Source organism: Filicampus tigris, chromosome 6 (assembly GCF_054856515.1).
Source record: "Filicampus tigris isolate MCC_2025a chromosome 6, RoL_Ftig_1.0, whole genome shotgun sequence".
Classification (NCBI taxonomy): domain Eukaryota; kingdom Metazoa; phylum Chordata; class Actinopteri; order Syngnathiformes; family Syngnathidae; genus Filicampus; species Filicampus tigris.
This window is the reverse complement of record NC_141222.1, coordinates 18,856,818-18,872,514: the sequence shown is the minus strand read 5'-3', so window position 1 is coordinate 18,872,514 and position 15,697 is coordinate 18,856,818. Positions and strand designations below refer to the sequence as shown.

General features: G+C 39.5%; 1 protein-coding gene across 8 annotated transcripts in view; it reads right to left on the bottom strand.

Moving 5' to 3' along the window:
• lef1 (lymphoid enhancer-binding factor 1) overlaps positions 1-15,697 on the bottom strand; it is a 63,337-nt gene that overhangs the window by 3,067 nt on the left and 44,573 nt on the right. For 2 of the 8 annotated variants that reach the window (XM_086032242.1, XM_086032245.1), the window contains exons 5-10: positions 14,092-14,182; positions 13,839-13,958; positions 12,169-12,331; positions 10,714-10,821; positions 7,357-7,405; positions 6,164-6,205 (exon numbers count right to left, since the gene is read on the bottom strand). In XM_086032242.1, coding sequence (XP_085888368.1) covers positions 6,171-6,205; positions 7,357-7,405; positions 10,714-10,821; positions 12,169-12,331; positions 13,839-13,958; positions 14,092-14,182 — 566 coding nt within the window. In that variant the 3' untranslated portion in view covers positions 6,164-6,170. The remainder of the gene's footprint in view (positions 1-6,163; positions 6,206-7,356; positions 7,406-10,713; positions 10,822-12,168; positions 12,332-13,838; positions 13,959-14,091; positions 14,183-15,697) is intronic. The other 6 variants (XM_086032238.1, XM_086032241.1, XM_086032243.1 and 3 more) reach the window with 5 other exon arrangements.

Genomic DNA, 15,697 nt, shown 5'->3' with positions numbered 1-15,697 from the left:
TTTCAATTTAGACCGACTGAACAATTAAGGTATTTAGCAAAAAAAAAACTTCTCAAAGACTTTCTGGTTGCGATAGTACAAACAGTCCATCAAAAGTTGTCATTTTTGAAAAAAATAAAAATACATTTCGAAATGAGAACAACTTGGAAGTCAACCAGCCTCATGGTTGACTTTTTGCCGCGCTAATGCGACGACGGCACGACGGGCCTGAGAGGAAGCGGTCCGGTGACCTTGGCGCGCATTTGGCGACGGCGTTTTCAAAAGCGCCAGTAAACTTACACCCGGGAGAACTAAAAATGAGCGGGTCCATTAAAGGAGACACCTGGAGCAGAAGGAGGGGGAGGTTTTGCACGCTCAGCACTTTCTCCAACACCCCTTCCTGACACCGGCTGACTTTTATTTGTATTTGTTTTTAATAACGTGCCGTCGCAAGGCCGGCCAGGAAGGGCTCAGACCTGAAAAAGTGTGCCCACAAACCGCAGGCATGTGTGGGCGGGACTAATGGGAGGCGCTGGCCACATCAGACGCGGCAACCATGGGGGGCCCCGCACAGCTCGAGTCTGGCCGTTCCCCCCCCCCCCCCCCCACACACACCGACACAGATCGGTCTGAGGGGGTGTTGGGGGGGCGTGACGGCACGTTCAAAGAGTCTGAACAATGACTGTTGCCTTCACTGTGGTCCCGCTTGAAAGCGAACATGACGAGGGAGGGAAAGGAACGGGAGTGCAAACTTTTGCTCACTTGAAAGCACTTTCGGGGATAGCACACACTACAGCGGACGGCTATTCATAAGCGGTTTCTTTCCGTGCGCTTGAGCCGAGTGCCTGGAATGAGACTCGGACATGCGCCGTCGTGATTGATGTCCAATTTTAATAAGCATACCCGTGCGTGGACTGTAGAAGAAAAGAGATTTTGACTTTTGTCTACTGTAGCGACTGATGTACAAATTTGACATCAAGACTGATAAAAGTAGAAGAAAACACATCTGATGAAAAGTGGTCTGCTGTAGTGATTGATGCACAACTTTGAAATCAAGTCATAAAACTGGATGAAAACTGCTTTTGGATATCTAGTTTTTTAGTTCATTTAAAAAAAAATAATTGTAGTGAGCACCAGTGTTGGGCAAGTTACTTCCAAAATGGAATATAATTCATGTTACATGTATTTGAAAGTCATACATTTTTTTACAATATTGACATCTGTGTTGAGTAATAGGTTACTCATTACTTTTAAGTTACTTTTTTTATTTTATAACTATATTGTGTGGGGTAAAATATAATGTTTAATGTTTCAACTATGGTTTCTTTGATTAACATTTGTACCAATAACAAGAGGCATTTTTGAAAATATTAAATATTGGAACTGATATTTGTTCCACCAAATAAAAAAAATGCGTTCTAAAGACAAATCCTTTAAAGTATGTGTTCATATTCAACTCTGATGCCTGCCTACCTTTGTCAACTAAGTAATTCTACTTGTGGTGATTTCTTAAGTTAAATATCTACATTGTAAATGTTTTTCTTTGTCTTCATTTCTTTTGGCGTCAAATTTTGTCACGTGGTCCTTTAACGTGTAACCGTAATAATATTACAAAAATGTCTGGAGTAACCTGCTATATTACTTCATTACCACTTAAACGTCATATCTTACTGTAACACGTTACTTTTATAACGGGAAATGGTTAACTAGAGTCCACTCTAGTGACTGATACGCAACTTTGACATTCAAATTCATAAACCTAGAAGCAAACATCTTCTGAATAGTAGCCCATTGTAGTGCCTGATGCGCAACTTGATGAGCACATTCAAAACTTTTGGAGGGAGGTCGTCACAACTGACGCATGAGAGGGCTAACGAGCAGAAAATTGAATGAAACATAAAGTGTTCCCTCCCGCCTCGTCCCCCCCCCCCACATCCCCGCCGGCCCCCTCCCCCCTCCTCAGCAGATAAGCGTTTGGCAAGGTCCCGCGACTCGGACTCAGGAAGCGCTGGAGACATGACAAAGAGACCCTCACGGAGTTGAGCGCGGCGCTTCACAATGGGTCGGTGACTCCGGGTTAACGCACGCAGGGGAGCAGTCTAAACAACAGGCCACGTGTCAACAAACACAGTTGAGGCTTTACAACAAGCTCCTTTTCATGCTCGCTTCCTCTCAAAGGAAGGAGGACGAATATCAGATGCGGTGGGAGACGAACACATATGTATCCCACAAGGGCATCTAATCACTGTTTATGGTGTTGTACAAGGGCCCGACTGATATGTGCTTTTTGAGGCCGGTGCCGATATTTGGCAAGAAAAAAATTCCGATTAATCCTCCGACTATTTCAAAAGTATATATGGTGAATTTAATAACTTCTGTTTGGTACTTTAATGCTCGCAACAACAAAGATATGAAACATATGAACATTTGATTGTTTTACAATACTTTGTCCTGTAGTATTTGTTCAACTGTGCAACAGGGAGGAATTTTCAAGCACAAAAACATGCATAGAAGCGTGAACTGATGAATTAAGCTTTTGATTTCGGCCATCAATGCATGCTGTAAATAAGCAAGATTATGCGTGAAGTTCCTGGCAAAACAAGATTTATGCATGATGCCCTTTAATGTTAAATCACATTTCTTCTACTTTCTTGTTTTCTTTGCCATAAGTGATAACTTCAAAATAACAAACAGAGACGCCTTTCTCTTCTGCCCACGAGTGTGCTGCTCGTAATTGAGCTCTGAGATGAAACGCCAAAGACATGCAACCATTTGAATTTGGCTTTGGAAAGTGTGCAAATTAATTAACAAGCGTCAAGCAAGTAAAATTAAAACAACCTATAATCCGGGTTTGACCATCTTCGCAGCGGTGACGACTACCCTCTTAAATTTGGCTGCACACGTGAGCAGAGATGATACGCCACCACAGGAAGTAAATCAAACTGCTTTAAATGAGGTATTTTTTTTTTATACAATGCTTTAAATAATTTGATCTAAAATTCCGAGAAAGGTTGGGAATCAGAGCGATGAGTCAACAGGTGAATGAGATGTAGAAAAACCTCCTTAAAATGAAAACATTTCAGAGCGCCGCTTGGGGAAGATTTGTTGTGGCGCTGTCCAGCTGTGCGCTCGTCCTGCGGTTCGATTTGCTTACGATAACAAAAGCACCCACATCCAAATGTGGAAAACTACTCAGCTCGGTTTTACAAATGCACAGTGAACTGAAGCTCATAACACAAAATGACTAAGCTAAGTAGAGAAGGAATCCTCTTATGTATTTTTGCTCCTGGGCTCCCCCTATAGTCAGGAAGTGGAATACAAATAAACAATGGGAAATTTCTTCAGGGTGAAACAAAACTTGCTTTCACATTTTTCATCCTACATGCATCTATCAGCTATTTTCACAAGTTTTTAAAAAAATAAACATTTCAGAGGTTTGTCCTTGTTTTTCATAAAATGAAATACGTTATGATCATTTGACAAGGCTAATGTTATCGTCGATGTTAGCGTCAACGCAACAAACTAATTTTATGGTATTTAAAGTAAGGTCAATTGCTGTCCGTTGTGGTCGGCTAGCACCGAAAATGACAAAATTGGTTATGTGCTTACTAACCACAACCAAGAACTTTCCAATTTTGTAAAATTAAAAAAAAAGTACAATCCTTTTTCATATTATCATTGCTAGGAATAAATGCATGAAGAAATTGCATGGCATTTGAAAAGAACCGTCCAATTGCTTTCTAGTGTTGTCCTACTAAACCTACCAGGACTTGTTTGTGTCTAAATAAGGTGAATTGAAAAATGGTAAGATCATATTAAAATGGTAACATGAGCATTGATGTGGGAAATAACACAAAAACTAATGTTCTGATTTTCCGATTGTTGTCCAGTGTGGATGATTCACAGTAAAAATGGTCAAACTGGCCTCCAAAAAATTGATTGTGTAACTTCTGGTCAGTACTAACAGAAAAAATAAAAACTGTAGTTAATTTGGACATTTTAGATTATGTCTGATTGCGCTCCAGCGTGGCCACGAAAAGCCAACAATGACCAAATTGGCTATTAAAAAAAAACCCTAACTAACACGCAAAATATCATTTTATGATATTATGACAAAAAATAATATTGTTAGACTGGGTCGTTTCCAGGGTTGAATCACAACACGTCAAAACTCATTGGAAAAAACGACCTCGGATGCTAGACGGCTGGGCTGCAAGGAAACTCAACAAACATTTTTTTGTGGCATCTGAACGGAGCTAACCTCAATCCGGCTCTGTGAGATCTGCATAAATTGAAGGCTGGGGGAATTGCGGCAGGATCCTCGGCATTATGCTTATTATGTCAAGGGCTGTCACCGAGAATCAACGGAGGTGTCCATCCCGCCGCGGCTAGGCACTGCTAATTATTGGATCCAAGATAGACTGGCTTCTTAGCGCTTTGAAAGCCAACTGTGGCCAAAGAAAAAGACGAAGGAGACGGAGGAGGGGGGGGGGAAGAAAAGCTACCCAATTTGGGGAGCTACTGGGTCATAAATCGATGGACGGGGTGGAACACTTTGTGCCATTTTTGACGCGAGAGCAGATTAGTCACAACTGGCCGGCTTTTTCGGGGGTGGAATAACAGGATGCTGGCAGGGAGGTAAATATCCATCCATGCATTTTCTACGGCGCTTGTCCTCATTAAGGCCAGCTGGAGCCTGTCCCAGTCAGCTGACTTTGGGCAAAAGGGGTGTTGAAAAGTACAACTTTGTTTGTGTGTGTTTGTTCAACTGAACAAGTTTTTTGACAAATCTACTTTTTTGAAATTATTTTTTTTACCAGGAAAATGTGAAAAATGGTAAAAGAAAAATATTTTTGGGCAAAAAAAGTACACTTCGAAAATATGTCTCTCTTCCTTGAAAATGTTTTTTTTTTTTGCCAGGAATATTTGACTTCTTATTGAAAAATGAGTTGTTGATCATTTTTCTGTCAAAAAATTACAATCTACAAAATCTACATTACAAAAAAAAGTTTGAGACTATTCAACTTTTCTGTATAAAATGGGCCCTTTTTCATTTAAAATATGTATTTTCCTCTAACAACGACATTTTCTGAATATTTGCAACTCTTTTCTTGAGTTGCTTCTTAAAAAAGATATGCATCTTTTCCCCTTGGAAATGTTTTTTTTTGCTGAAAATATTTGACTTGGGTCTTTGACTTAAATGTGCAACTTGTTTGTTAACGCATAACTGATAACATGACTTTTTTCCTTGAAACAATAATAAAAAAAAAGTTAAAAAGGTTTTCTTGAAAATGCACGGATTTTCTGTCGAAATTAGACAGCTTTTTCTTTGAAAATGCAAATTTTTTGGTGAAAAAGTTACTATTCGTTCAAAAACGTACAGCTCCGTTTTTCCTCAAACATTTTTTGTTATAAATGCACGACTTGTTTCCTTGAACATGTAAAGAAAAAATGTTGAAATTTTAAGTCCTTTTTGTCAAAAACATGTCAAAAAATCTGTGGAAAATCTGTTTTCCGAAGAATAAAAATAATTAACTATTTTTTTTTTTTCAACGAAACAAAGTCTTCTTGAAAATATAAGAAAAATTTCCCTTGAAAATGTTCTTTTTTTTGTTGAACATATTTGACTTGTTCATCAACCGTACAACTTTGTTGAAGAAAATTTTGGAGCTTTCGTCAAAAATATACAACGTTTTCTTTGGAAGTATTTTTTTGTTGAAAATATTCTAAGACAAGTTGCCAAATAATACTCCCTTTTTGAGCCTGGTGACACCTTTTGACATGGCCTCAATCAGTACAACCCACCTTTTGTTACGGCCATATAACAGACACCGTGAAATCTTATTAAGGCAAAGCAGCTCATTACAAAAAAAAAAAAGCTCCTGAATGTCTGCTTGACAAAATATATACGACACATGTCGACCATATGGAGCAAAGATGATGTAAACTTGGGGGGAAAATGCTCTGGATTTACACTTTTAATCAAAATAGATGAACACAGATGTTTTTTTGTTTTTTTTAAATGCATGTCATACACTGTTGCTGCTTCAAGATATACACACACACATTTTAATGGACACAATGACTATGGCATGGACCTTTTTTAGGATTAGTCTGTATAGCTTTTTTCAAAGAGACTTCTTACTTGATGAGCTAATAGGAGGAAAGCGGAGGTGTGGCTTACCATTTTCTCAGATGTACGCCGTTTTCATTCTCTGGCCCGTACCTGCAGAAAATGGCATTTTTTAAAAGGGGACTGGAGGATTTCGAGTCAGCATGAGCTCATTGCCGCCTGTTCTGTTGTAACACATTTAAGGTAACAGTGCAACCTCGCAAGTCGAACGTACAGTTTGAAAATGAAGCTAAACTTGGTCGAAAGAACTTGCTTTTTCTTTGGCTTTTGGGTGAGATGTAACCACAGAAAAGTGATGACGCGTTGTAGAATGCAGGTCTTGGCTGTTTAGCCATAACTAAAGAAACAAAAAGAAGAAACAAAAAGTTTGAAATCAAGTAATAAATGATGAAGCGCAAAGTTAGCTACATTGAGTCTCATGGTGAAGAAACTCGCCTCCCAGGCACACATCTGAAGTGCAGGTTGAACAGTCATTGACCTACGTGAGACTTTAGCTTAGTGAGCACTTAAATTATTAACTCAACAAGTGTGCTTTGTTTTTTCTCGAGCAGACGGCAAAGAGGAAAACTGTGACCACGGCCAAATAGAAAATAATTGAGAAGCTTTTGCTCAAAGTGGCGTAGTCTTGATGTCGGCTGTCTGTTTAATAAGTTTAATAAATTACAATTGAATGGACAATTTAAATTAAAATAGGTTATGGTAATTAAAAAAAAAAAAAAAGAATGTTGTGACTTTAAAATAAATGATAAACAAGAAAATAAAAATAAGTGAATAAAAGTAATCAGTAAGTAATAATAAGAATGTTACAATGTTGCTTAAAAGATGACTATTATTACTATTAAATGGATTCTAATCAGTTTATTAAAGAAAATACCATTACTATTAAGAAAAAATTAAGATAAAATTAAAAAAAGATTACAATCTAAAAATAAAATAGCACAAAGTAGAACAGAATAAAATAGTACTGCAGATAAGTGGATCAGCATTCTGGGAATTTGTTGCGTTCGACTGTGGAGGTTGCATTTTTTGGGACTAGCGATGACCTCGTCAATATGTTAGCGGCAGAGTGTCTCTCAGACGCCTCAAAAACGAGGTCGGCAGGAAGTAACATTGAGCAGGCAGACAAACAAACATGTGCAAAGCTCCGAGTCGCAGAGAGAACGGCCAGACTAATCCCAAAGGAGGCGTGACGTGGACAAGATGGGAACGTTGTTGGAGGCCGAGCGGCGGGCGCATTAACTCACCTGCGGCCGACTCCTGGATCTTCTCCCGCTTCCGCTTCTTCTTCTTCCCCTAAAAATATACAGAGGAACGCATAAAGTGTGGCTCCAGCACTCACGCTCACTAGACCACTCTGATTGGCTGCTGCTGCTGCTGCTGCTGCTGCTGACTGTCATGTTCACTCATCCCCTGCCGGACATCCCACCGGCATGCCCCCCGGACACTCCGGATAGCCCGCCGCCACTAACCACAAAACAGCCAAGCTAACAGTCAACGCGTCTTGTTAGCGATTGCAGCACTAATGATTTTTTTTGGCGATTTTTTTAGGGGAAGTCAACCCAACCATATTTTTTTCAAGAATATGTTCTATGCAGGTCCAATAGTTGAAACAAGGCAATATGATTATTATGAAATATGAGTTAAGCAGCAAAATCCACCCGTTTTTAGCCATCTCAGGGGGCGGCCATTTTGTCACTTCAGTCGACTGAAAATGATATCACAACTGTTCAGGGTTCAGGTAACGACCAAACATGGCTCAGCTTCAGAAAACAGGTCAGCTGTGATTGGTCTTTACCTGAGCCCTGAACAGTTGTGATGTCATTTTCAGTCGACAGAAGTGACAAAATGGCCACCCTCCCCTGAGATGGCTACAAAGGGGTGGATTTTGATGCTTAACTCATATTCCACAAACGCAATATTAATCAGAATGATGTGTTTCAACTAGTGGGTCTGCTGGGAACAGATTCTTGAAAAAAACGTGTTTGGGTTGATTCCCACTTTAAAATGATGAAAGCGGAGGGGAAGTCGAGTATTCGATTATGTCATTGTTTTTTTTTTTTTCAGTTTAGTCCAGCATACCCCAACCTGTTTTGCACCGCGGACCGGTTTCAGGTTAAGGCATATTTTGAAGGACCATCTTAGAAACCAGTGGCCTGCAGTCAGGGCCTTTTCTGCTGGAATATGGATTAATCAGCAAAAGGGGGCAGCCATTTTGCTTCTTGCTATCGACTGAAGATGGCATCACAGTGCCTAAGGGCTCAGCTTGCAAATGTCACATGACCAAACCCAGAAAACCATTGAGCTGTGAGTAGTCGTTACCTAAAATAGATTCACAAGGGAGGACGATGTAGGAAATGATGAAAATTGTATTTTTAAGGCGCACTTTTCAACTGAAATTGGACTTTATAAAGATGAATCATCCGACAGTGTTGCTGGGTGGCTTGATTCTACCTGGCGAGCGGCAACATAACCGAAGCTCACGTTAGCGTGAATGCCAGTTTTTGTCCACTTTTTGAAGTCCCCCTGAACGACATTATCATTAAAACGCAATTAAAAATGCTCACTCCTATTAAGATCAGTGACAACGCCACGTTTTCTTCCCAAAGAGGTGCTGAGGATTTATTACCACCCCAGGGAGATGATGTAGAGGGTAGAATATAGGTTGATATTCTCGTGGTCCTCAAATATGAGCGGCACTTTTGGTTCCCCGCTAATCCATTTATTCACGAGTTAATCTGCCAGCATAGAGGAGACTCACATACACGGTTGGGGGTGCGCGAGGAATACAAGCACACCGACAGAGGATACCATTCATTCCAGCCCCGTAGTGGGGTCTAAAATGCCATAGCTCTAACGCAACCCATCAAAGAATGAGCGATTTGACTTTATTTTAGTTGTGGCTAACTGTTTTTACAGTCAATATCAATAGAACATAGAGGAAACGTTGCTCAGCAAGGCGTTTGTGTTTGGCGGCACAGCAGCGGAGGCAGGAAAGGAGGAAGGATGCCGTTGATGTCCGAGGGGAGGCAGATAAACACCACAAAGCACTTTTTTTTTCAAATTCTGTTTTTGTTTTCTTTTTTGGGCCAGTGGTGGAGTGAACGTGAGTGCCGGAGCCACACTTTTCATAAAGGCTGGTGCTCTCTCGCTCTCTCTCTCTCTCTCACTCACTCACTCACTCACTCACTCACTCACTCACTCACTCACTCACTCACTCACTCACTCACTCACGCACTCACTCACTCACTCACTCACTCACTCACTCACTCACAGCCACGCTCGCAGGAGTAAGAGACTGTGATCTCAAAACACACACAACATATTTTCGTCAAAAACATAAAAATACTTTCTCTCGAAAATACACTTATATGACGTTATTCTTGTAGTATTATGATTTTAATGTGAAAAATGTAAGACTTTTTTTCTTGAAAAAAATCATGTCTATTCTGTTAATATGACTTCACTTTAAAAAATAAAAATACAAATAAATTCCCATAAAATGTTTATCTTTACAAATATATTTTTTTTATCCTGTGAAATATTCCACTTTATTTTTGTACTATTAAGACTTTTGTCTCCAAAATATACAACTTTATTCACATAGTATTATGACTTAAAGCTCAAGAAAATCTTTTTTTTTTCAAAATTAATATCTTTCTAAAAATGTATGACTTTTATCTAAATAATATCCAACTTTTTCCTAATTGTTTTTAAATTCTCAAAAATATACAACTTCATTAATGTAATATTACTAGTCCAATACTGAAAATGTAAAAACATTTAAAAAAAAATGTAAATATATCACTTTTATCAAAACAATTATTATATATATATATATATATATATATATATATATATATATATATAGTTATTTCCAGCAAATATACAACTTTTTCTCAAAAATATATAACTTTATTCATGTAATAGAACAACTTTATTCATGAGTATAGAAATACTTCTGTCCTCAAAAATATACAAAAATATCTAAAAATCTCACGTTTTTCCTCAAAACCATACCTTACTCTTGTAATATTCTGATTTAAATATAAAAAAATATGACTTCTTGAAAATATGTGTCATAGTTTATTTTATACTGTTGTTGCTGTTCTGTGAAACACACTTACGTCCGTTTTTTTCATTTTTCTAAATTTTACATGAATGGTATTTCCACGTTACAGATGTCGCATTAACGTGAACATTTTGAAAAGGACAAAATTGGAATTGAGTTTTTCACAGGACTGCGACGTTATATTATTGTAGCGCCATACACGTCGTGCACAACTGTGTTTTTTTTTTTAAGCGCTTAAAACAATCGGAACATCAAACAACCGCATAATAATTAGCAGGCTAATTTCACTGGCAGCGGCTATAAAAAGTGACACTTCAATCCATCCAACGCTATGAATTGCACATTAGGCTGAAACAAAGAGTCGGCCCAAATGGAGTCCATTAAGCATGCAGGGGACTATTGAGTAGCCTCTGTTTTTTTTTTTGTTTTTTTTTTTTTTAAACAACTTGTCATTCACACATGTACACGCACACAGTCATGCGCGCACACACACATACACGCACCTCTGCAGAGCTGTACTGTTGGTACTTACATAGTTGTCTCGGGCAGACCAGCCTGGGTAGAGCTGCATGTGGAGCTGTCGTTCCTTGCGGGCTAACTCATAATACTTAGCCTGCTCTTCCCGAGATAACGCATGCCACTGTTTTTAGCACAAAAGGAGAAAATGTCGTCAGTAATTGGATTGTTGGTGTTTTTTTCATTTTTAGTAGAAAAGAAAGCAAAATGTTTGGTGGGAGATAAAGCAGGTACAAAGCAAAGAACACGATAGCATAAAGGAATATTAGGGCCACCCGAAAAAGAAAAACTACGAGACTGAAGTTGTAATTTTACGAGAAAAAAAGTTCTATAGTTTCGAGATAAAAGTCCTAACTTTGCGAGAATAAAAATCATTCAATCAGGCCAAAAAAGTATATTTCGAAATTGTAATTTTACAAGAATAAATCAGACTTTCAGGATTAAAATCATAATATTCCAAAAATAAAGTTGAATATTTCAACAGCTATAATCAGAATTTAAAGAGAGTAAAGATATTATATCTTAAAGGAAGTTGTACGCTTATGAAACTACAGTCCTGTTTTTGGGAGAATATTGTGCAAAGTATGTTTTAGGGGGCTAAAGTTGTATATTTTCTAGAATATTTTCTAGATCAATGTTGTAATTTGAATAGAAAAAGTAATACATTTCCAAGATAAAACCTATATTTTCATGATTCAAGTCTTCATCTTAGGATAGGAGGATAAAGTTGCACATTTTGGAGGAAAAAAAAAGCATTTTGGTTAAAATTGGTTAAAGTTCACAAGAATAAAGCTGTATATTTTTGATGGAAAGAGTAGTATAGGTTCAAAAGGTAAAGTTGTAATTTTACAAAAGCGAAATGGAAGACATTATTGTGTTCATTGAATTTTCAAGACAAAATATATACATAACAAAATTATACAATTTTATACCTGTGAAATCACAACATTTCCCCACCGAAAATATACAACTTTCTTCTTGTAAATTTATGACTATTCCAAACAATATATAACTTTTTCTCTTAAAATTACGATTTTAATTTCGGAAATATACTATTCAATGTACTGTAATTCTCATAATGTTTCGACTATAATCTCAAACACATATGGCTTTCTAACCTAAAAAATGTGCACCTTTTAACTCGAAAATATACAACTTTATTCTCATAATATTACAACTTGAATGTGCAACTTTTTTCCTTCTGACTTTATTCTCGTGAAATTTCAACGTTAATCTCGTAGTGTGATTCCTTTTGTTTTTCCCTTTCAGTGCGACCCTAATACTCCTTGCTAATTAAAATATGATGACACTTAGAGGGTGTAAACGCTTTCTTTGCCTTGCCCGTTTGTTAACGCGTTTAATATGGCTTTGTGGTTTCACTCTTAAAACAAGAAACTTGCCCAATTCCAACTGCCTTGGATAAGTCCGGCAATTACCCCAAAACAAGTGCGTGTCAATGACCGCCACCTACCCGCCGTCCCAGGATCTGATTGATGGCGGCGCTCTCCTTCAGAGTGCACTCGGCCACCACATTGGCGCGCATCTCTTTCATGTAGAGCATGAAGGCGTTGAGCGGCTTCTTGATGTGCGGTCTTTTGGGCTCCTGCTCCTTTCGCTGTTCGTGTTGTGGCTTCCTGGAATCAAAATACATAAAGAGGCTAAAGATATCATTGGTGAAAGACAGGGAGATGGTGCCAAAAGTGTGACAAAATGACATCCAGTCGTACAATGTCCGGGCTGTTACGGTACCTCCTCCCTACCGCATGTGCAAGTATTTGAGTCGTGTTGTTTATATCGCCTATTCATGTGGCTGTCGGAAGAGGGTTTTTTTCCCCCAATCCCGGGCTGTGCCCCTCCCTTATGGGGGCAAAGCTTGGGAATTGTTTTTTTTCCCCTCACCCTTCCTTTATGTTTTCCTTTTATATCTAAGAAAAACGGGGCACCGTTTAGCAACCCGTCGGTCTTCCCCGTTCTGTCTCCATCTGTTGGTTACAGTTTGTTTTTTTTCTCACTGAAGTCACCGAAAGAGTTTGTCATTGCATATAGATTCCGCAAAATGGCAGCAAAGGACACATTTTGTCGAAATGAAACTACTCAACTCACTTGCAATTGTTTTCCTTTACACTAAGATGCTACCAGATGGCAGAAAGCAGTATGGTTATTGCTTTGGCCTGAGCACAAAAACAGCAAATAGGTGAATATTTAAAAAAATGAAAGAATAGCAAAAGATAGACCCCCAAAAATTTCGTCATAGGCTAATTCTCAAACTCCGAACGACAAATGCACAGGGGTTAATTGTACATGGGTAGGCTCTCCTAGAACACTAATGCTAAAATTAGTAAAACCATCAATAAAATACAGAATTACAGTTTTCATCAATTTATGTAAAAGTACAACACTGTATGGCAAATTGGAAGTTGTCTTCTTTAATTTTCCAACACAAAATATCACATTAAAAAAAATGTGTGAATGAAAATCACCAACGTTGGTGTTCTAGCGTTGAGTTCATGATCAGGTATGCTGGGCAAAGATCCATAGCCACTTTCAAGTTACAGGTGCTCCTTTTTTCCTCCTGCAAACTTTAGACTGGGCTCCAGCAACTAGAAACCACTCGAGTCGCATTGCTCAGGTTCCCGCCCCCGGTCGTCATGGTAACATAATACAAACACGCCATTAGCCCAGCAGTACATCAGGCAGAGTGTTTGTTTTGATCTTTTTCTTTTTTATACAAACACTTGCCTGAATTCCATTTACTGCTCTCTGGTGGCCTTTTCTGGTGGTAAAAGTACTGCTGTAATCTCATATCTCCACAACAGACGGACCAAAAGAATCTCTCGCGCTTTCGTTCACTCGCTCAGCTACTGCACTGGGGTGAAACTTTCTAATAAGACGCCAGGATGCCTGTGGCTAATGCAGCTATCAGCCATCGCCACGTCAGGGTTGTATCAGGCGTGTTGCCGTATCATCTGGGACCAGGATCTGGTGCTGGCTGAGTGCAACACCACCATCCCCGAGGCTAAGGAGCCCCTTTAACAAGCCCGGGCCGATAGGTTAGCTGCTCACTTTAAGGGTAGGCTAGCTTGTTACTTGGCGGAATACCTGAACGTGACACGACTGTGAAAGGGGGACAGTGGGACTCACATGTGCATGATGTCGGTTTCGTGCAGGGGCTCGTGCTTGACCTGGGGGTTGACGATGGCCGGGTGGGGGATCCCTGTGGCGTGAGGACCCGGCGGTCCCGGGACCATGTGGTGGGAGAACCTGCAATGTCAATAATTTGTTGAGTTGGTCAGGAACTGGTTACAAATCATGTGTATAGGTACGAAATAGATGAGATAAATTGATAGATTTCATTGAGTGATCCAACACGTCCAAGTCTAAGGGATGGCCTCACCATCCCAGTGGCGGCGTGAGCTGTCCCACTCCTCCGGGAGACAGCGAGTAGAAGTTGGCTATTTCTGGTCCCGCATGATGCCTGGACATTCCTACACCAGAAACAAAATACACAAATTATGATTGTGGTCATCTACTATACAGATATACAAACATTATACAACAAACTACCATACATACATACATACATATATTTGCATACATACATACTGTAAATATTAGCTAAATCATGTTTCGGTTCAGTTCGTTTTTTTGGAAACTTCAGTCCGTATATTTTCGGTACAAAAAAAATGATTTTTTTTTTCTTAAATATTTTTATTTTCAAAAGTTGTCAAGTAAACTGAACTTTTTTTTCAAAAAAATAAATAAAAGCGAACCATTCGGGTCATATTCTGAGAAATTACACCAGGATAAAGAATACACTAACAATAAAGATCTCTTAATTTTGTAAATTATTAAGACACTGAAATCTTTAAACACTCAGCAGCAACAGCCTATGACACAGGTCGTGGCCTATATTTAATGTATAAGGAGTGTGGTTTTTGACCTGCTCAACATTGTTAAGTGCCTTGGGATAACTTATGTTGTGAATCGGCATTAACCCAAATTGACTTGACTTGACAGATTTATTCTTGTAACACTGCAATTTCATCCTTGCAATAAACACAAAAAATAGCCACCGTGCTGAACTAAGCTAAACTGAATTGAAGCCAACTGCTTGGCGGAAACAGAACTAAAAATTGAACAAAGGGTTTGCTGAGTAAAGTGAAGGGAGGTGAGAATAAGTGCTCTTTCAGATGGACTATGCTTATAATAGACACACTCATGCACAAAAAGGGTAAATGCCTGCAGATTAGCACCGCACTCTAATACCTTCTGGAGCCATAGCCTTTTCTCCCTGCCTCAATCTCTGTGGTCTGAGGAGTCCTTCCTCCTCAGAGAAGCAGTGTGAGTGAGGGGCTTAGATTTCCAAAGCTTGTGTTGCAGCACTGGATCCGTGGCGTGCGTAGCACTACCCCCTGCCCACTAATCCACCCCCACCCCAAGTTTCCTTCGAGCCCCCCTGAGGGCATAGGAGGAGGGGGGGGGGGACGATACGGTGTGTTAACCTTGTCACTCACACCCCAAAAGTGACTAATAACCCCCCTCCCATTCCTGTCACCCCCTCCTCACGCTTCACATGTTCCTGCTGACACCCAACATTTCCTTCCTCACCGTCAAACCATCTCCGTTCCCATCAGAGTCACTGTTTGATAATTCCATTTTTCAAAAAGGAGCAAGGAGGTTTCCATGCGAATGTTCAAAGGCCCTCCGCGCGACCTTCTGTCCCGCCCATCTACGCATATTACGTCCCATAATGAGAAGATCCGTGATTGTTCTTCATAATTAACGAGCAGATCAAAGTGTGTGCCCGCTGAGGAGGCCCAGGACGCCATTGCTCCATGAAGGACGAAGCAGCGAGAAGATGGATTCACATTTTTGGCAGATTAGTTGTCGTTCATAAATATGTGACAGTAGCTAGCTCTTCTTCCAAGTACAAGAGCGAGGGTTGACAATGTAAGTATGTCACGATACCGTGTCAAGAACGTGAGGGTTTACTTCGCGTG